At 51.1% G+C, this 16,684-nt stretch overlaps 1 protein-coding gene across 1 annotated transcript in view; it reads right to left on the bottom strand.

Annotated features, from left to right (window-relative positions):
• Positions 1-16,684, bottom strand: part of LOC130026620 (polypeptide N-acetylgalactosaminyltransferase 12-like) — a 124,649-nt gene that overhangs the window by 14,383 nt on the left and 93,582 nt on the right. Inside the window, exon 12 of the mRNA XM_056117456.1 lies at positions 8,716-8,823. Within this exon, the coding sequence (XP_055973431.1) occupies positions 8,716-8,823 (108 nt within the window). The remainder of the gene's footprint in view (positions 1-8,715; positions 8,824-16,684) is intronic.

Consider the following 16,684-nt stretch of genomic DNA (forward strand, 5'->3'; position numbering starts at 1 on the left):
TTTGGACCCACTGGAGCCCTCCTGGCAGTGCTGGCAGGGACATGAGGGACAACTAGAAACAAGCGTTCTATGTCCCGGCCCTAGAGCTCTCTGCATTTTCATGGTCGTAACATTCCGGGGAGTGGAGAGCTGACCCCATCTCCTCTGGCTGCCTGCAGAGCAGGACACAGGTGCGGAGGGACGGGGAGACTCGCCCTGCTCCTGCTCCCAGCCTTTCTCCCCTGTCACAGTGCCCCATTCACAGGGCCCCTCCCTCAACACTGGAAGTCACTCCTCCCCACCTTGCAATCCTCAGACATCACAGGCTTCAAGCTCCTGGTGCTGTGCACCAGCCCAAATCACTCTCCCCTAAAGGATGACGCTCTGCCAAGCAATCTTCTGCCTGTATAAGATACACTTGATGTTTTAAAATTCTGTTCTTTCCGGAGGGGCTCTCTTGGGACTCCCATCCCAGAGTCCCGGAGACCCTGACGAGGACAGAGGCTGCTGGGGACAAAACTGTCGGAAGACTTGCTGGAAATGGGCCCAGGCTTGATCCTGTGGCCTCGGGGCCATACACTGACCAGTGGAGGGCCAACGCAGGGCCTTTTCTTACCGTCCGTTGCGCTCTGCCAATTTCCAACGATCCCCTAGAGATGACTCCTAGAGGTGACCAGTAGATGGCCCGTAGAAGGGTAAACATCCGGACGTGACCCCTAGATGACCGCTCCAAGGGTCAACAGGGAGAAGGTGTGTTGGGCCCACTTCTCCCTCAAGCATCCTTGAGAGAGGGTGCCCCGAGGGGCGGGGCCACGAGCTTTTTTTATAGGCAGGGAAGGGCGCGTGCCCTCGGGGTTGCAACCCCATTGGCCAGCGAGAAATCTAGAGCTCCCAGGGGTAACCTCACAATGAAGGCAGCACCAGCCTCTGCCCTGGTGGGCCTGATGGGCCTCCCCACCCCCACCCGGACCCTCGGGCACTGCCCCCTACCAACGATGGTGGCTTGGAACTCTGTGGCCCCACGGTGGGCCAGGAGCACTGACCCTTTCGGTCTCCCATAGCTCAGTCTACGACTTTCTCATTCCCAGAGACCATGTCCCCCCCTGCCCAGGCTGGGGTGCAGCTGCCAGGATTAGCCCCTGAGCACCCCTAGGTCTGGCCTGGCTGCTGCTGTGGGAGCCCAGCGAGCCTGGCAGAGGGGCTGTCCTGGTGGCTGTCCCCACCGCCCCTCACTCCCCAGGCCCCTCTCCTTTCTCTCCTTGGAGCCCCTGCCCTCCCTGCCCTTCCTCTCTCCTCTCCTCAGGCCCGCAGAGTTCTTGCTCCTGCCTTATCCGGTGTCCACGTTCTCTCTGTTTTGTCTCTGCTTCTTCCCAGACTCTCAGCAGCCACTTTGTGGGGCTTTTGAGCCCGCAGACCAGGTCAGTCCCTGACCAGTTCCCCATGTTGCACAGAGACTTCCCTTTCTGAGTCCTGGAGGGCTCTTAATGACCCCACAGAACCTCCCTATCCCAGCTCTGCCCCTTTCTCTGACACTCAGTCCATCCTACTGGGAGCTGGACACCAGACCTGGCCACTCAGCCTGGACACGCTGCCCTCACGAGTCCTGCAGCCTGAAAGGAACCCCAACTCCCCCATATCGCCCGTGCCCACTATGGCACACCAGAGTGCCCCTGTCCTCCCTGCCCTGAGCACATTCAGGCCCCAGTGGTCTGCGGCTGCCTCCTGTAGCTCTGACATCTCCCTCTCTCACTTTCAATGGTCTGAGAATCAAATCTATCTCTGATGGTGGGGCACAGGGTCACTGTGGGCTTGTGCTGTCTGGGGAGCCTGTGGGCAGTGAAGGGTTCCACACTGGGGTGAGGCTCTGGGCAGAGAAAGTCCATCCAGTCCTTGAGAGGTTTGGGAAATACCTGGAGGTTTGCAGGTCCTTTTCCTGAGGCATGATATGGCCACTAAGGGGCCTGGCACCCATGAAGCATTGGGGGCAAGGTAGGGGCTCTTCCCGGTGGGCACTGCAGAGGAGGTGTAGACGCAACAGGCACCATGGCATGGGCATGTCATGTCAGGTTCTGATCCATGGTGAGACCCCACAGGACAGCTCATGCTTCATCAAGAAGCATGAGCCGTTCCCTGGCAGGACCCACCCCACCCGATGCCACACACCCACACAGGCTGGGATGCATCCATTTGTAGAAACAATCTTGGAAACAGGACAGTGGCTGTCAGGGAGACTGATTCAGCCCTCTCCCCTCTCTCTCCTCTGCCACCAATTCATGATCCCCGAAACTGTCCCAGGTAGTGCCTAGAAATCAGTTGCTGACTGTTCCAGCCTCCATCCTTTTCAGGACTTCCTTTTCCAGAATAGAAAAAGTGCACTGGAGGAGGGGGAGCTCTCGGCTCAGACGTTTGCTTGGTCTGTAGCCCATGAACCAAAGGTTTGAGTGTGGCCTCGTTTTCCCTGGGTCAAGGAGGGGTAGATGGTTGTACCCAAGTGCCGTTTTGAAAATCGGATGCTCTGAATGAGTGTTTCCTCTAAGCACTGAGATCCTTCCAAGTACTGCTTCATTGACCCTCATGGCCTGTGTACATACCTGAGAGGTTTGAGGTTTGTGGGGATCTCTATTTGCTCCAGCCTTTGTGATCAGGAGACCCTGTGGTGCCAGGGAACGTTCTTGACCTCATGCATCCCAAGCCTGTACTGAGTCTCCTGAGACTTCTCTCTGGCCTTCTGGACAGATTTTTAACTCAAAAAGTGGAAAATGCCCTGGACCATGCAAGGACAGCCCACAAACCGGAAATATCTGAACATTTAGGTGGGAAAGCAGGGGTGAGAGGCATTCTCCACTCCTCTCTCCTGGGGTATAGTCTAATGTGGGGGGTGGGGAGGTGTTCATTTCTTATTGCTACTCTTTGAACTGTTTCTATGGGGGTGAGTATTTCTGCTCCTGGGACTCCTTATTGTGTAGTGTTGGAGGACACGTCTCCTATCTGAGCTCTGTTCTCTGTTGTGGGATATTTCTTATCCCAGAGCTCTTGTGTCTAGTTTGGAAAACAATTTTCCCCAACATCCCTAGTGTTTTTTTTTTTTTGGAGGAAATTTCAGCTCTGCTCATTCCTGGTGCCGAGTAATTGTGAACATTTCTGTCCTCGGAACCATGCTGTCTATTGTTAGGGGAAACATCTGCACCCCATGTCACTGGTGCCTACTGCTTGGGGCCTTTTTTTGCCTCCCAGACCACTAGTGTCTATTATTGGGGGACATTTCTGCCCCCCCACATCCCCATTGCCCAGTGTTCGGGGACATTTCTGCCTCCAGATGCACGGTCTTCCCCACACCGTCAGCTTGTCCTTCTTGACTGTTACCACCTCCAGCTCCTCTGGCTTTATGATCTCCACTATGTTCGCCTCCAGTTCAGTGCCCTTAGATTGACTGAAACTGGATAGACTGCGGGGCAGCCCCAGGCTCTCAGCCAACCAAGGGAGGTGGAGGGCTCGGGAGCAGGGTCCGCCTGGTTCTGCCCCCCCGGGTGTCCTACCTCTTGACCCCCATGTGGGCTTCTTCCTCCTGAGGACTCTGACACACATTTTCAGGACACTTTTGTGTCAAACCAGCAGCCAAGTCCTGGCCTGAGTCAGGCCACTGTGGACTGTCCAAGTGGACTGTCACTGCTCAGGCAGAGTCACAACTGGAGAGCCAGTGCTGTCACCCCCTTCCCCTCCCTCACCCCTTCCACCTAACAGGGAAATCCCTCTTATGGCCTCTAAGAATTTGAGAAATCCTTCCTTAGGGCACTGGGAAAAGGCCGGCCCTGTCTGCTTGCAGCACTTTTCTTTGGGTGTTAGCACGACACCAAGACATGCACAGGCTTTACTCCTGACTTAGCTCAGGGACCATACCTAGTGGAACTAGGGGGGCCCATTGATCCAACATCAGCAGTGTGCAATACGATCACTTTATCTGCTGGACTAATGCCCTGCTCCAAGCGGTATTTTTTTTTTCAGCTGCTTCCCACCTACATCTCCTTCCTGTAGAGTTGGGCTCCCTTAAAGATGCCTCACTCCCCCTTCTGTACGGCACCGTGCCCAGGGAGACAGCCCCGTGGAACCCGAGGCTTCCACTCCCCAGCACTTTCAGAATTTTCAAGAATGGGCCCCAGGGATATTGCAGGGGAGAAGGTGCTTGCCTTGATGCGGCCCAGCCCTGTTCAAGTCCTGATACTAGGATTTCCTGAGCCCTGCTTTAGAGGAGAGTGCACCTCTACCCACATTTCTCGCAGGCTAATTTCAGACAGGCTACCCTGGGGAGCAGGAGTTGGTACCTACACTCCCAAGAAAAGCCTCGTGGAAACTGTCGCCCCATGACCTCAAGACAGGGCAACATAGGAAGCAGAGTTCGATGAAGGTATCGGAGGTGCAGCCCTTCCCGGCTTTTGCTGGGCCTGAGAATCCATGGTCTCAGCAGATGCTGGGGGTTCCATATGGAAAACAAGGCTCTCCCTGGTCCCCACTTTAGTATCTTATTGGCGTTCGATCTCCCGACAGAGCTAGAAGAGCAAATAAATGTCCACCTTGACACTGTGGATTCCCTCTTTGGAAAATACCCTCTCCAGGCGCCCTCTAATGGCAGTATCATACCCCTCTGCTGGTAAACTCATGCTAGGAGTGAGCCTCCAGAGACAGCCTCAATGTCAGGTAACTCCTGAGGTGTGGGTAGGGATAGGGAAAAATACTGAGCAGGTCTGGGAGGCAGGAATAGTGGTGGGATGCAGCTCAACTGGGAGCAACCCATTGGCCTCAGTTGAGAAGTCATGACCTGCGCCGAGTCAGTGTGGTCGCTCCTGCTGGTCACCTTGTGGTACCCAGCCCTTCCACTCTCTTGAGTCTGTTTTCCTCTAGTGCCCAATGATTGACCGGCCTGAACCTCAAAACATATGCTTCCCCCTTTGTAAATTGTTCCAGGAAGAAGACCCCTGTTTGCCTTTGGGCCAAAGGATCCAGAGACAGGAGGAAACCTCAGTTACTGTGGACCCATTGCCCAAGAATTCAAAAACTCGGCCACCTTCTTCAGGAAGACCCTGGCTCTGGACTTAAGAAAATCCTCGTTGGAGCCCTTGAATGGACCATCCTGCAATCTGTAGATGATAAGGTCTTAGTGTCAGAAGCCCAAGAGGACTGAAAGAGAGCCTCAGACGCACTGCTCCAGCTCTTGGTTGAGGCTGGGCACCAGACCTCCTGGAAGAATGAGCATAGAGAAGTGAAAAAAAGAAAAATAACCCAAAAAAACCCTTTCAAATCAGCAGTAGGGCTCCAGAGGCACAGAGGTTGATCCTCTTAGTGCTTGAGAAAGGGCACCAGGTTCTAGGTGGCCTGACCCAGGATGGGGCCATTGGAAGAGGTCTGAGTATACCTGTCTCTGAGGCAGCGGGCTCTGATCTCTCGCTGTGCCACCGAGGTAAACAATCTACCTACCTCCAGGTCCCCATTCAGGGGTGACACTGATGACTAACAAAGGGCCCCAGTGTCTACCAATTGCCCAGATGGCACAGTCCCTGGGATTATGATGTGAAAACCCACATCTAACTTTTGCAACTCTAGATTAATTCACTAGCCTTTCTGCCTATCGGATGGGACCCCATCCTCTGACTTGCAAGAAGCAGTGGATTACATCTCTTGCTCAGAACTACTGAACAGTTCCGGAACAGTTTCCAACCTGAGTGGCATCTGGGTCAAGATCATAATAAAGAAGCCCTGAATCCCTCTGGAAAGGCTTGGGGGGGAGGGGTGCGCTCGGGGAGGGATAGGGACAAGCGCGAAACATGGTGAGACCCCATGATCTCTTAATTTTCATATTAAAAATTGAAATTTATTTCTTTGGATTTTTTACTGGTTCTTTATTTTAGGTTTTGAGTTTGTTCCTGCACATATGGATGTGTTGGAGGCTGTGTAACTATTTTTTTATTCAATAATTTTTTATTATTTTTTTATTAGTGAAACACCATGAGGTACAGTTGTAGACTTATAAATTTTTTGCTTGGGTTTCAGTCAGACAATGATCAAGTACCCATCCTCCACCAGCGCCCATCCTCCACCACCACGGGTCCCAGCATCCCTCCCACCTCCCTTCCCCCTCCTTTCCCACCCTACCTCTGTGGCAGGGGATTCCCCCTTGTTCTCTTTCTCCCTTTGCGTGCTGTGGTTTGCAAGAGAGGCACTGAGTGGTAGTCATGTTTGGTCTATAGTCTACTTTCAGCATGCTTCTCCCACCCTGGGAGGATCCTCCCAGCACCCTTGATTTGGTGCCCTCTTCTCTAGCTGAGCTTCCTTGGAGACTGTGTAACTTCTTTACTTGCAGAGTACGAGTCTCAATGTTGTTCTGTTTGGGTCATCTTGCCACTCCTAGTATGCAGCATCCCTGCCATGGGGGCACGTCTGCAATTGCTTTGTGTAGCCCCATAGCCTCATAGCCCCATAGCCCCATTCCTCAATGGGAAGGGGCAGAGGAGGGGAGAAGGGAGGGGGCAGGAAGGTGGAAGGGGTAAGAGGGGAAGGGCGGGAAGGAAGAGGCAAGAAAGACAAGGTTGGGGTAGAGGAATATGATTTTAACAGGGTAGGTAAAAGACGGAATTACAGGTGAGTAAGAATTCTGTTTAACCATTTTTGACTCTTGGGGGGAACACATCACTTTCAGGCAGGTCCCTTCGTGCCCTTGGATGGGTGTCTGCAGCCTACTTACCTCACGGGCATCACAGTCTGTCTGATTTTCTGCCAACACAATTTTGTCTTTGACGGGTTGTTGGCTCAGGTCTGTCTTGGATCTGGGTGTGATTTCCACCTCTAGGTGAGAGGGAGGATGGGGTGTGCATGGGGTGTCTTTAGGAAGGACACTGCCTTCTGGTTCTCACAGAACACTTGGGGTTCCGAGGCGGGTGTAGCCCGTAGGATGGCGGGGATCAAACCCAGATCAGCCACGTGCAAAGCAACAACCTACCACTGTACTATCGCTCCAGCCCTTGAATTTCTTCTTGGAGTAAGTTTCTGTTCATTATTCCTCTCTGCATTTGTTTGATGGGGTTGGGAGATAATGTTTTTGTAAAGTTCTACCAATGTGCTATATAACTTGGATATTAGCCTTTCATCAGCTAGGTATTGGGTAAATAATTTTTCCCATTCTGTGAGCTATCTTTGTAGCTTAGACGCCATTGCCTTTTCTGTTTTTTAAAAAAGAGCATTAGATTGGTGTATCTTTGATTTTTCTGTTCTCTTTTCATGCTTTATATTTTGCTGACTTTTTTGCAAATTTTTATATTGTTTTTATAAAGTTGTTTACAATAATTTATTACATTTAATATGCAAACACCAATTCCACCACCATCGTACCTTCCCACCACAGTATTTTGAATGTTACCACTCCAAATCTTAGAGGTACTCTCCTGGGGTCATTGACATTGTACTCAGGGGCATGCAGATGACAGGCTCTAGACATGGTGAATCCCATGGCAAGGGCCACCCACAATCTAGAAGCAACTGCCAACTGCTGGCAGGACACACCTCGCCCGAGACACATACCCACACGGCCTGGGATGGATCCATTTATTGAAACAAGCTTGGAAATAGGACAGTGACTGTCAGAGAGTGACCCAGCATGCCTCCTTCCTCTCTCTTCTCCTCAATTCATTAGTGCCCAACCAGCCCCCAAAGAGTGTCTAGAACTGGTTGCTCTGATGTTTCCAGCCCCCATTAGCTTCAGGGCTGCCATATGGAGAAACGGGACTGTGTACTGGGGAGGGAGAGCTCCCACCTCAAGCCCTTGTTTGGCTTTTGGAGCTATCATGACTGAAGTTTGAGTGTGGCCCAGTTTAAATTTCTGCTCCCAACATCCCTGGTGCCTAGAGGTAGGAGACATTTTTGTCCCACTGATCCCTGCGATCTAGTGTTGGGGGACCTTTCTGCCCCCTTGATCCCTAGGGTCTAGTGCTGAGGGAAAGTGGAAGAGCGGGGAGGAGGGAGGAAGGAGGAGAGTGGGAAGAACTGGATCAGGGCTAGATTAGTTGGAATTGAAGAACACAGGGTACATCATCAGGATAGAAAAAGTGGATTAATGGTGAACAAGCTTGCCAGCTGAACTCAAGCGGAAGAGCTGGATTCTGGTTATTTGGGGGCAGGTCATTACAGGATCCGGATCTGAGGTCTGCGGCCTCCTGTTCCTCACAGACAGGAAAAGGAGGGTCTCTCTGGGTTCTTCACACAATCCATCATCCCGCTCCCCAGGTCTGGACACCAGACCTTAGTCTCAGACCTTAGTCATCCAGATCCTTAGTCTTCTCACACGCCACCAGCCTGTCCTTCATGACCATCACCTCGAGTTCCATAGAGGTCATGGTCTCACAAACCTCCACTATGTTCACCTCCAACTCCGTGTTCTTCGACACTGGATTGACTATGGGGCACTCCAGGGTCTCAGCCAAGCAAGGAAGGTGGAGGCATCTCAGGGGTCCCGCCTGGCTCCACCTCCCATATAGCCCCACCTCCAGATCCCCATCAGGAACTTCTCCCTCCTGGTGACCCACCGCACCACTCACCCTCTTCAGGGTACCCTTGGAATTCCAGAAAGGCCTGGGGCTCAGTTGCTCCTCATTTCAGGACTGAGGATCCCCTAAAGATGAAGGCACCAGGTGAGTAGGCAGGTCTAGGGCCTGATGCGCCTTCCTGTCCCTGAGCCCCTGCCCATCCCCTCACCTGGGTTTCCCTCAGCTCCCGGAAGGTGGCCTCTAGCAGGGCCTGCTGCTTGGTTAGCACCTGCTGCAGCTGGTCCATGAGCGGCTTGTGCCTCAGAACCTGCTCGACCTTGGAGCCCAGGTGAGTGGGACATCCAGGTGTGGGGTTCCAGCTGTGTGCTGCTTTTGATACCGGCAGAAGCATTCCAGGCTGCAGGCACTGCACCTTCTGGTCTTGCATGCACATCTCTGTCATGAGACAGGGCCGAAGGCTGTCCAGATCCCACCACAACATTCAGGGCCCAGACACTCACACACAGGCCCAAGGAAAACAGCACATCAGGTAACCTGTCCCCTGCACATTCCCCTGGGGGTCTTTCTCCAAAGTCCTAAGAGATGGGGCCTACCCCTACCTCGACCCAGCAGCCTTCCCGCTACTAGGACCCTCTCTGTGCAGTGAGGGCCAATCCGCACCCCCAAAACCCCTCTAGCCTCTTCTAGATTTTGATATATTATAGTGGGTGGCGTCCTGGCCTGTCCTTCCTCCCACCACCCCTGACAGGCTCCTACCCTCACAGTGGGTCTCCCCCGGCACCTTCTGTCATTTCTCCATATCCACCTTGTCCTGATTCACTCCCCTTGCAGCCGATCCGGAGCTGGCTCTGCAGTAGCACCTGCTCCTCCTCCTGCTCATTCTCAGAGACCGACACTGGTAAGAGGCCACGTCCTACTGCGGGAGGCCGAGATCCTAGTCCTGTTGCTGCCGCGGACACTCACCTGTTTGTCCTGCAGTCCCACCTTTGGGCGCAAGGCTGGGAGTGAGGACAGGCAGCCAGGGCATCCTACTCTTGGTCCAGGGATGTGGAGGTCAAGCACTGACTCCCAGGCCCAAGGCTGGCAGCGCCTGGGCAATCTGTGCCCTGCACAGGCCCCCATGGTCTTGCTCCAGGGGCCTAAGAGATGAGACCTCCCTTGACTGGGGACCCTGTCTCCTGTCCTGTGCTCAGGGATCACCCCTAATGGTGCTCAAGGATCCATACGAGGTGCCAGGAATCAGCCCAGGATAGAAGTATGCAAGCAGACTCCTCACCACCTGTTCTAGCTTTTGATATATTACATTTCCTTGTTTTTTTGCTTATTTGGTTTTGGAACCACAGCAGGGATCAGTCCCAGCCATGCTCAAGGGATTCTATGGGACGCCAGAAATTGAAGTCAGATAACCCAAGTGCCCTTCCTGCTCTACTATTTCCTGGCCTCTTTGATCTTTTTCAAAATAAAAATTTTAACTTTCCGTTGATTTTTCTACACTGCATCCCGAAAGGAATACCGGTTTACATTGGTGCGTGTGAATTTCCCAAATGCTTCAGTGAGTCCCACTGCAATCAGAACCACCCCTCTAACTCTCCCCCGCTCTCTTTTTGCTATACTTGGACATTTTTGGAGGGACATACCCAGTGTTGCTCAGGCCTTACTCCTAGCTCTGTACTCAGGGACGACTCCTGGTGGGGTTTCAGGGATCATATGCGGTGCCCGGGGTCACATCTGAATTGGCTGGTCCACAAGGCAAATGCCCTTCCCTCTGGACCACCCCTCCAATCCTGCAAGATAGTTTTCTTGAAAAAAACTTACTCAGTGAGATGTGAAGGGAGGACGTGTTCAAAAGAGCATGTGGGCTGAAAGAGCTGACCACTCACCCTAACTTCTAAAGGCCAGTAACTGCCTGTACCTGTCAATCACAAACTGCCACTCAGGAAGGTCCCTTGGGCCTGTCCCTCACCCCCATCTCTGTACCCGAGAGGCCTCTGCAGGTTCCCTGCAGCATTTTCCCACTTCCATATCTAATGCAAATGAAATTTGTTTGCCATTTATAAATGCCCATACAGAGTTTCCCCTTAAAGTAAATGAAATAATCATTTTTAAAAAAGAGATTAAGTAATGACATGTTGAATGGTGCTCAAAGCAGGACACATTTAAATCAACGATCTACTCATCATGCACTGTCTCCAAACTCAAGTCCAGCATCACATCTCCCCAATTCTATAAAGATCCCAGTGCCTCAGCTGAGCTCTGGATTTCACCTCAGAAAATGTACTACACATCTAATTCTATAAATCCAAATATAAGGCATTCTCCTATTAAATTTTTTTTATTAAATCGATGTGAGATAGACCCTTACAAACCTGTTCATGATTAGGCTTCAGTCATCATTGTTCACCCATCCCTCCATCAGTGTACATATCCCACCTCCAAAGTTTCCAGTTTCCCTCCCATCACCCGCCCACCCACCTCTCCACCCAGGCCAGTCTTTTTAAAAAAATTTTTATTAGTGAAACACCATAAGGTACAGTTATAGACTTACAAATTTTTGTGTTTGGATTTCAGTTACACAATGATCGAGTACCCATCCCTCCACCAGTGCCCATTCTCCACCACCACGGATCCCAGTATCCCTCCCACCCCCCATTCCCTCCATCCCACTCTGGCTCTGTGGCAGGGCATTCCCTTTTGTTCTCTCTCTCCTTTTGGGTGCTGTGGTTTGCAAAAGAGGCATTGAGTGGCATTCATGTTTGGTCTATAATCTACTTTCAGCATGCTTCTCCCATCCAGACAGGACCCTCCCAACACCCTTTACTTGGTGCTCCCTTCCCTATCTGAGCTGCCGTTTCCCCCAGCATGTGTGGCTGGCCTCCAAGTCATGGAGCAAACCTCCTGGTACTTACCGAGACTATTCTTGGGTGTTAGTCTCCTATTTTGTTACTTTATATTCTACAGATGAATGCAGTCTTTCTATGTCTGTCCCTCTCTTTCCGACTCATTTCACTTAGCATGGTACTTTCCATGTAGTACCACTTGTATGTACATTTCATGAATTCATCCTTTCTAACAGCTGCTTAGTATTCCATTGTGTAGATGTACCAAAGTTTCTTTAACTGTTGCCTACTGACCAAGTAAAAGAATGCTTGATTTTTCATTCCCCCTTTGTCCTGCTCAAAGCTGGGCAACTTCCCAGGTTTCCAGGCTTTCAGGGATTCCCCACAAAACCCCAAGCAAGGCTGCTATCAATGCGGACAGCCAGGCCATTTCAAAAAGGAATGTCCCAACAACCCCTTGAGGAAGAAGGGGGGATCACCCGGGCTATGTCCCAGATGCAAGTGAGGCAATCACTGGGCAGCCGAGTGTCCCTCCGACCGGATAATTTAGGCAATACACTGCCACAGGGAAACGGCGGGAGGGGCCTGCCTCGGGCCCTGCAAGCCTTCAGGCAGGAGGCCTATCAGACATCCGGTCAAAGTATCAGCCCGCTCCCGATAGCTTCCCTCCCTCTGTCAGGGGCTCCTCAATTCCCAGCTCAGGTCTAGACCTTTATGCCTCTGTCTGGGCGGTACTAACACCATCTATGGGAATTGAAAGTTTGGAGACGGGGGTCTATGGCCCCCTACCACCCGGAACCACTGGCCTCATTCTAGGGTCAGAAAAGGCTCTCCTGCAAGGATTGCAGATATACCCAGGATCTATCACAGAGAGCTACATAGGACAAATTCATGTCTTGGCAGATTCCCCCCGTGGCATTGTGACGATAGAAAAGGGACAGCTGATTGCACGCCTGCTCCTCCTCCCGACATGGCAAGGCCCCACCTCGACGCTCTCGGTCCAGGGTCAGACAAACGGAGACTTCTCAGATAATCCAGCCCAAATATTTTGGATTGCCCATATGGCTTCCCGACCACGCTATGCGCTAAGAATCAACTCAAAGGAATTCTCTGGGCTATTAGATACTGGGGCGGATATCTCAGTGATATCCAGTAAATATTGGCCTGCCAACTGGCCTGCCACAATGGCTACAGCCGTTTTGCAAGGACTTGGCCAAGTCCGACCCAGCCGTAGCACCCAAGTATTGACCTGGGAGGACGCCGAGGGCCATAAGGGCCAGTTCCAGCCTTATATTGTCCCAGACCTCCCCACCAATCTTTGGGGATAAAATATACTCTCAGCTATGGGCGCGGTTCTGGTTACATCACCCAGTCGCTCGCAGACATCGCCAGTCTCCTTTAAGACCATAGCCCATATCACTAGTGACTGCCCATCCTCCAGCATCACATTTCCCGGGCAGGAAAATCCCGTGACTTTAATGCACATTGAGGAACTGGAAGAAACTAGCCCTTTTTAATCGGGGCCACTGTCGAGCGGCCTCCCACCCCAATTACCTGGAAATCAGATGATCCAGTCTGGGTGGAGCAGTGGCCCCTACCTAAAGAGAAATTACAGGCCGCACATGCCCTAGTGTCTGAGCAATTAGAAAAGGGGCACATTACCCCATCCACATCTCCCTGGAATACCCCAATCTTTGTTATAAGGAAAAGGACAGGCGGGTGGAGATTATTGCAAGATCTCAGAGCAGTCAATGCCACCATGCATCCAATGGGGGCCCTGCAGCCAGGGCTCCCCCATCCCTCCGCTATACCAAAGTCCTGGTAATTGTTAGTGATAGATCTTAAAGATTGTTTTTTCAATATTCCATTAGCTCCTAAAGATTGTCAAAGATTTGCCTTCTCTCTACCTTCCCCCAATTTTCAGGAGCCCTATCAGCGCTAGCAATGGGTAGTCCTTCCCCAGGGCATGACTAATAGTCCCACTATGTGTCAGATATATGTTGCAGCGGTTTTAGCGCCAGTCCGGGCTCGTTTCCCCAGTGCACTTTTGATTCATTATATGGATGGCATCTTAGCCGCCTGCCCCACCAAAGACCTGTTACTTCAACTCTATGATCATGTCCGGGTCGCCCTGGAATCAGCAGGCCTTGTAATCTCCCCGGACAAGGTACAGCTCTCCCACCCATACAGATATTTAGGATACACCATTAACAAGGTGGGAATAGTGCCTCAAAAAATATAGTTTGCCACGTCTCATTTAAAGACTCTACACCACTGGCAACAGTTTTTGGGAGAACTCCAATGGCTCCGACCATCCTTCTCCCTGCCCACGGGAGAGCTCAAACCTCTTTTTGAACTATTGAAGGGGGATTCTGACCCCTCCTCACCTTGTCAATTGACCCCAGAGGCACAATTGGCTCTTAGAAAAGCAGAACATGCCTTAGAAGAAATGCAAATACACCATATTGATTACAATCTACCACTACAATTTATAGTGCTTGCTTCAGAGTTTGCCCCAACTGGAGTTTTCTGGCAGATTGGTCCATTATATTGGGTCCACCTCTCAGCTTCCCCCACCCGAACGGTGATTCCCTATCCCACCTTAGTTTCTCAATTACTCTGGAAGGCTAGAACCATAGGGTGTGCACTCTTTGCTAAGGATATGGACATATTGGTCGTTCCCTATTCCAAAGACATGATTAATAATCTGATGCAATATGATGATTCCTGGTGCCTTTTTGTCTGCTCCTTTAAAGGCCAAATTACACAGGCATATCCCAAACATAAACTCCTGCAAAGCTTCAGGATTTGCCCTATTATCTTCCCTCGAATCATAAAGACCACCCCCCTTCCGGGTGCACGGACCCTCTTCACTGATGGCTCTAAGCGCGGTCGAGCCTTAGTGGTTGATGGGCAGGATGTTCACGCCATACAGCTTGCTGAGACCTCGGCACAATTTGCAGAAGTATCTGCTGTATTATTGGCCTTGCAGACATTCCCTAATGAGCCCCTCAATATTTACACTGATAGTGTGTATGTTGCTAATATCTTCCCCCGATTAGAAACAGCACCCCACATAGGTGAGGGTTCGAAAATTTTATCTCAATTACAAACATTGTAATTTTATCTCAATTACAAACTGTTGATTTGGGCCAGAAAGGACCCCCTCTTTGTGGGTCATATTAGAGGACACTCTGGCCTCCCGGGACCCCTTGCAGAAGGCAATGAACGAGCAGATAAAGCTACCCGCTTAATAATGACATCCCTAGAATGTGATAAGGCCATGCAGCTACATAAAAAATTCCACCTTAATTCCCAGTCTCTTCGTTTTCATACGGGTTGTTCCAAAGCTGAGGCTCTCTCCATAACCACTGTCTGTCCCACTTGCGCTCCTTATATACATTCCCCATCCCTGGGAGTCAATCCTAGAGGACTGAGAGCAAATGGTATTTGGCAAATGGATGTGACCCACACTAACTCATTGGGAAACCGGCATTATCTCCATGTCTCGATAGACACACACTCGGGCATGATTTTTGCCTCACTACATGCCGGGGAAAAAACAAAACATGTTATAGATCACCTTACTGCTGCTTTCTCATATATGGGAAATCCCAGGCAAATTAAAACTGACAATGGACTGGCCTATACAAGCCGCGCTTTTCATTCCTTTTGTGAAACGTGGGATATTACATATACAACAGGCATTCCCTATAACCCCCAAGGACAGGCTATCATAGAGCGAGCGCACTGACATCTCAAAACTTACATTTCTAAAACAAAAGAGGGTGAGATCTACCAAGGCTGTCAAGGGCCACAAGCGCTCCTATTTGCAACCTTATTCATTTTGAATTTTTTGCTCCTCGATGATTCAGGCCGCAGTGCAGCCCAACGTCACTTTGCTACTCCGGCTCCCCTTAAAGCAATGGTGAAATGGAAGGATCTGTCCTCAGGAACCTGGCAACCACCGGCAGCAATCCTTGCCAGAGTCAGAGGCGCAGTCTGTGTATATCCAACTAATACAGAAAAACCCATTTCGGTGCCGGAACGCCTGGGCAGGCCAGTACATGAGCCCCCCGATCATTTGTCCCCCACAGCTGGGAAAAATAATGAAACTCACCTCCTGGGTACTTAGCCCTGAGACGAATTTCCTTCTCTTTTTTCCACAGGAACAAAATGACCACAACGACGCTTGTCGCCTGGACCCTCGCTATATTATTAATGAAGGACCCAACTGAAACTCATGCCAATCGACACCAACCATTCAGGCAGACCTGGGTCATAAGGAGTGGAGAGGACTATGAGGTTTGGAGTACCACAAGCTGCGACGCAGCACCCCTTAATCAGTGCTTCCCTGACTTATATTTTTCCCTGGAAGACGCCTACCCCTTTCAGGATGGTTTTGAAAGGTCCGGGGCCAGAGCCTCTATGAGACGCAATGGCTTTTTCACCTGCCCCGGGTTCCGGACAGGCCAATGGAGGAGAACTTGTGGTGGCCCTGAATCTTACTATTGTGCCAGCTGGTCTTGCGTAGATTCTAACGATGGCTATTGGAAATGGTCGGTTGACCACGACCTGGTTAATATTTCTTATGCTGTGCCACTGAGATATGGCTCATATTCTGTACATTACCACCCCCAAATGCTTCTGGTCAAAATCTCCTTCACTGATAAGGGAAGGTCGGAGACCTGATGGGTCAACCGCCTGAATTGGGGACTTATGTGGTATAGCAGGCCATGGCATGGGGTTATCCTGCAGATCCTCTTAAAAATCGAACCCGTGCAGCAGGTTCCTCTAGGCCCTAACCAGGCACTTTAGGCTCCAAAACCCCCTCTTAAGCCCACCATTACTACCATGGCTGGCCCTAAGACGACACAACCTCCTGTTACAGCCGGCCTATCCATCCCAAAACCCAGATTTGGCCCAATCATTAACTCCCTCAGGAGTCTTATCGAAGCCACATATCAGACTCTGAATGCTACTGCCCCAAACCTGACTGAAGCCTGCTGGCTGTGCTATAGCCCCACGCCACCGTTTTATGAGGCTATGGGTATTAACGCCTCATACAATGTTAATTACAGAGCCCCTGGAGAGTGGAAGGCCCGCCCCCTGGGACTAACCATGACCCAAATTAGCGGTCAAGGGACATGTGTAGGTACAGTCCCTCAAAACAAGGAGGAGTTGTGTGCACAGAGTGTGGAGTCCCCGGGATGGAGTAACTCCGCCTGGATCTCACCAAAAATGGGAGCTTGGTGGGCCTGTTCACGTTCAGGATTAACTCCCCACTTGGCAGGCTCAGTATTTAATGTCTCCCAAGAATTTTGTCTTATGGTTATTGTT

Source organism: Sorex fumeus, unplaced genomic scaffold (assembly GCF_029834395.1).
Source record: "Sorex fumeus unplaced genomic scaffold, SorFum_2.1 ptg000034l, whole genome shotgun sequence".
NCBI lineage: Eukaryota > Metazoa > Chordata > Mammalia > Eulipotyphla > Soricidae > Sorex > Sorex fumeus.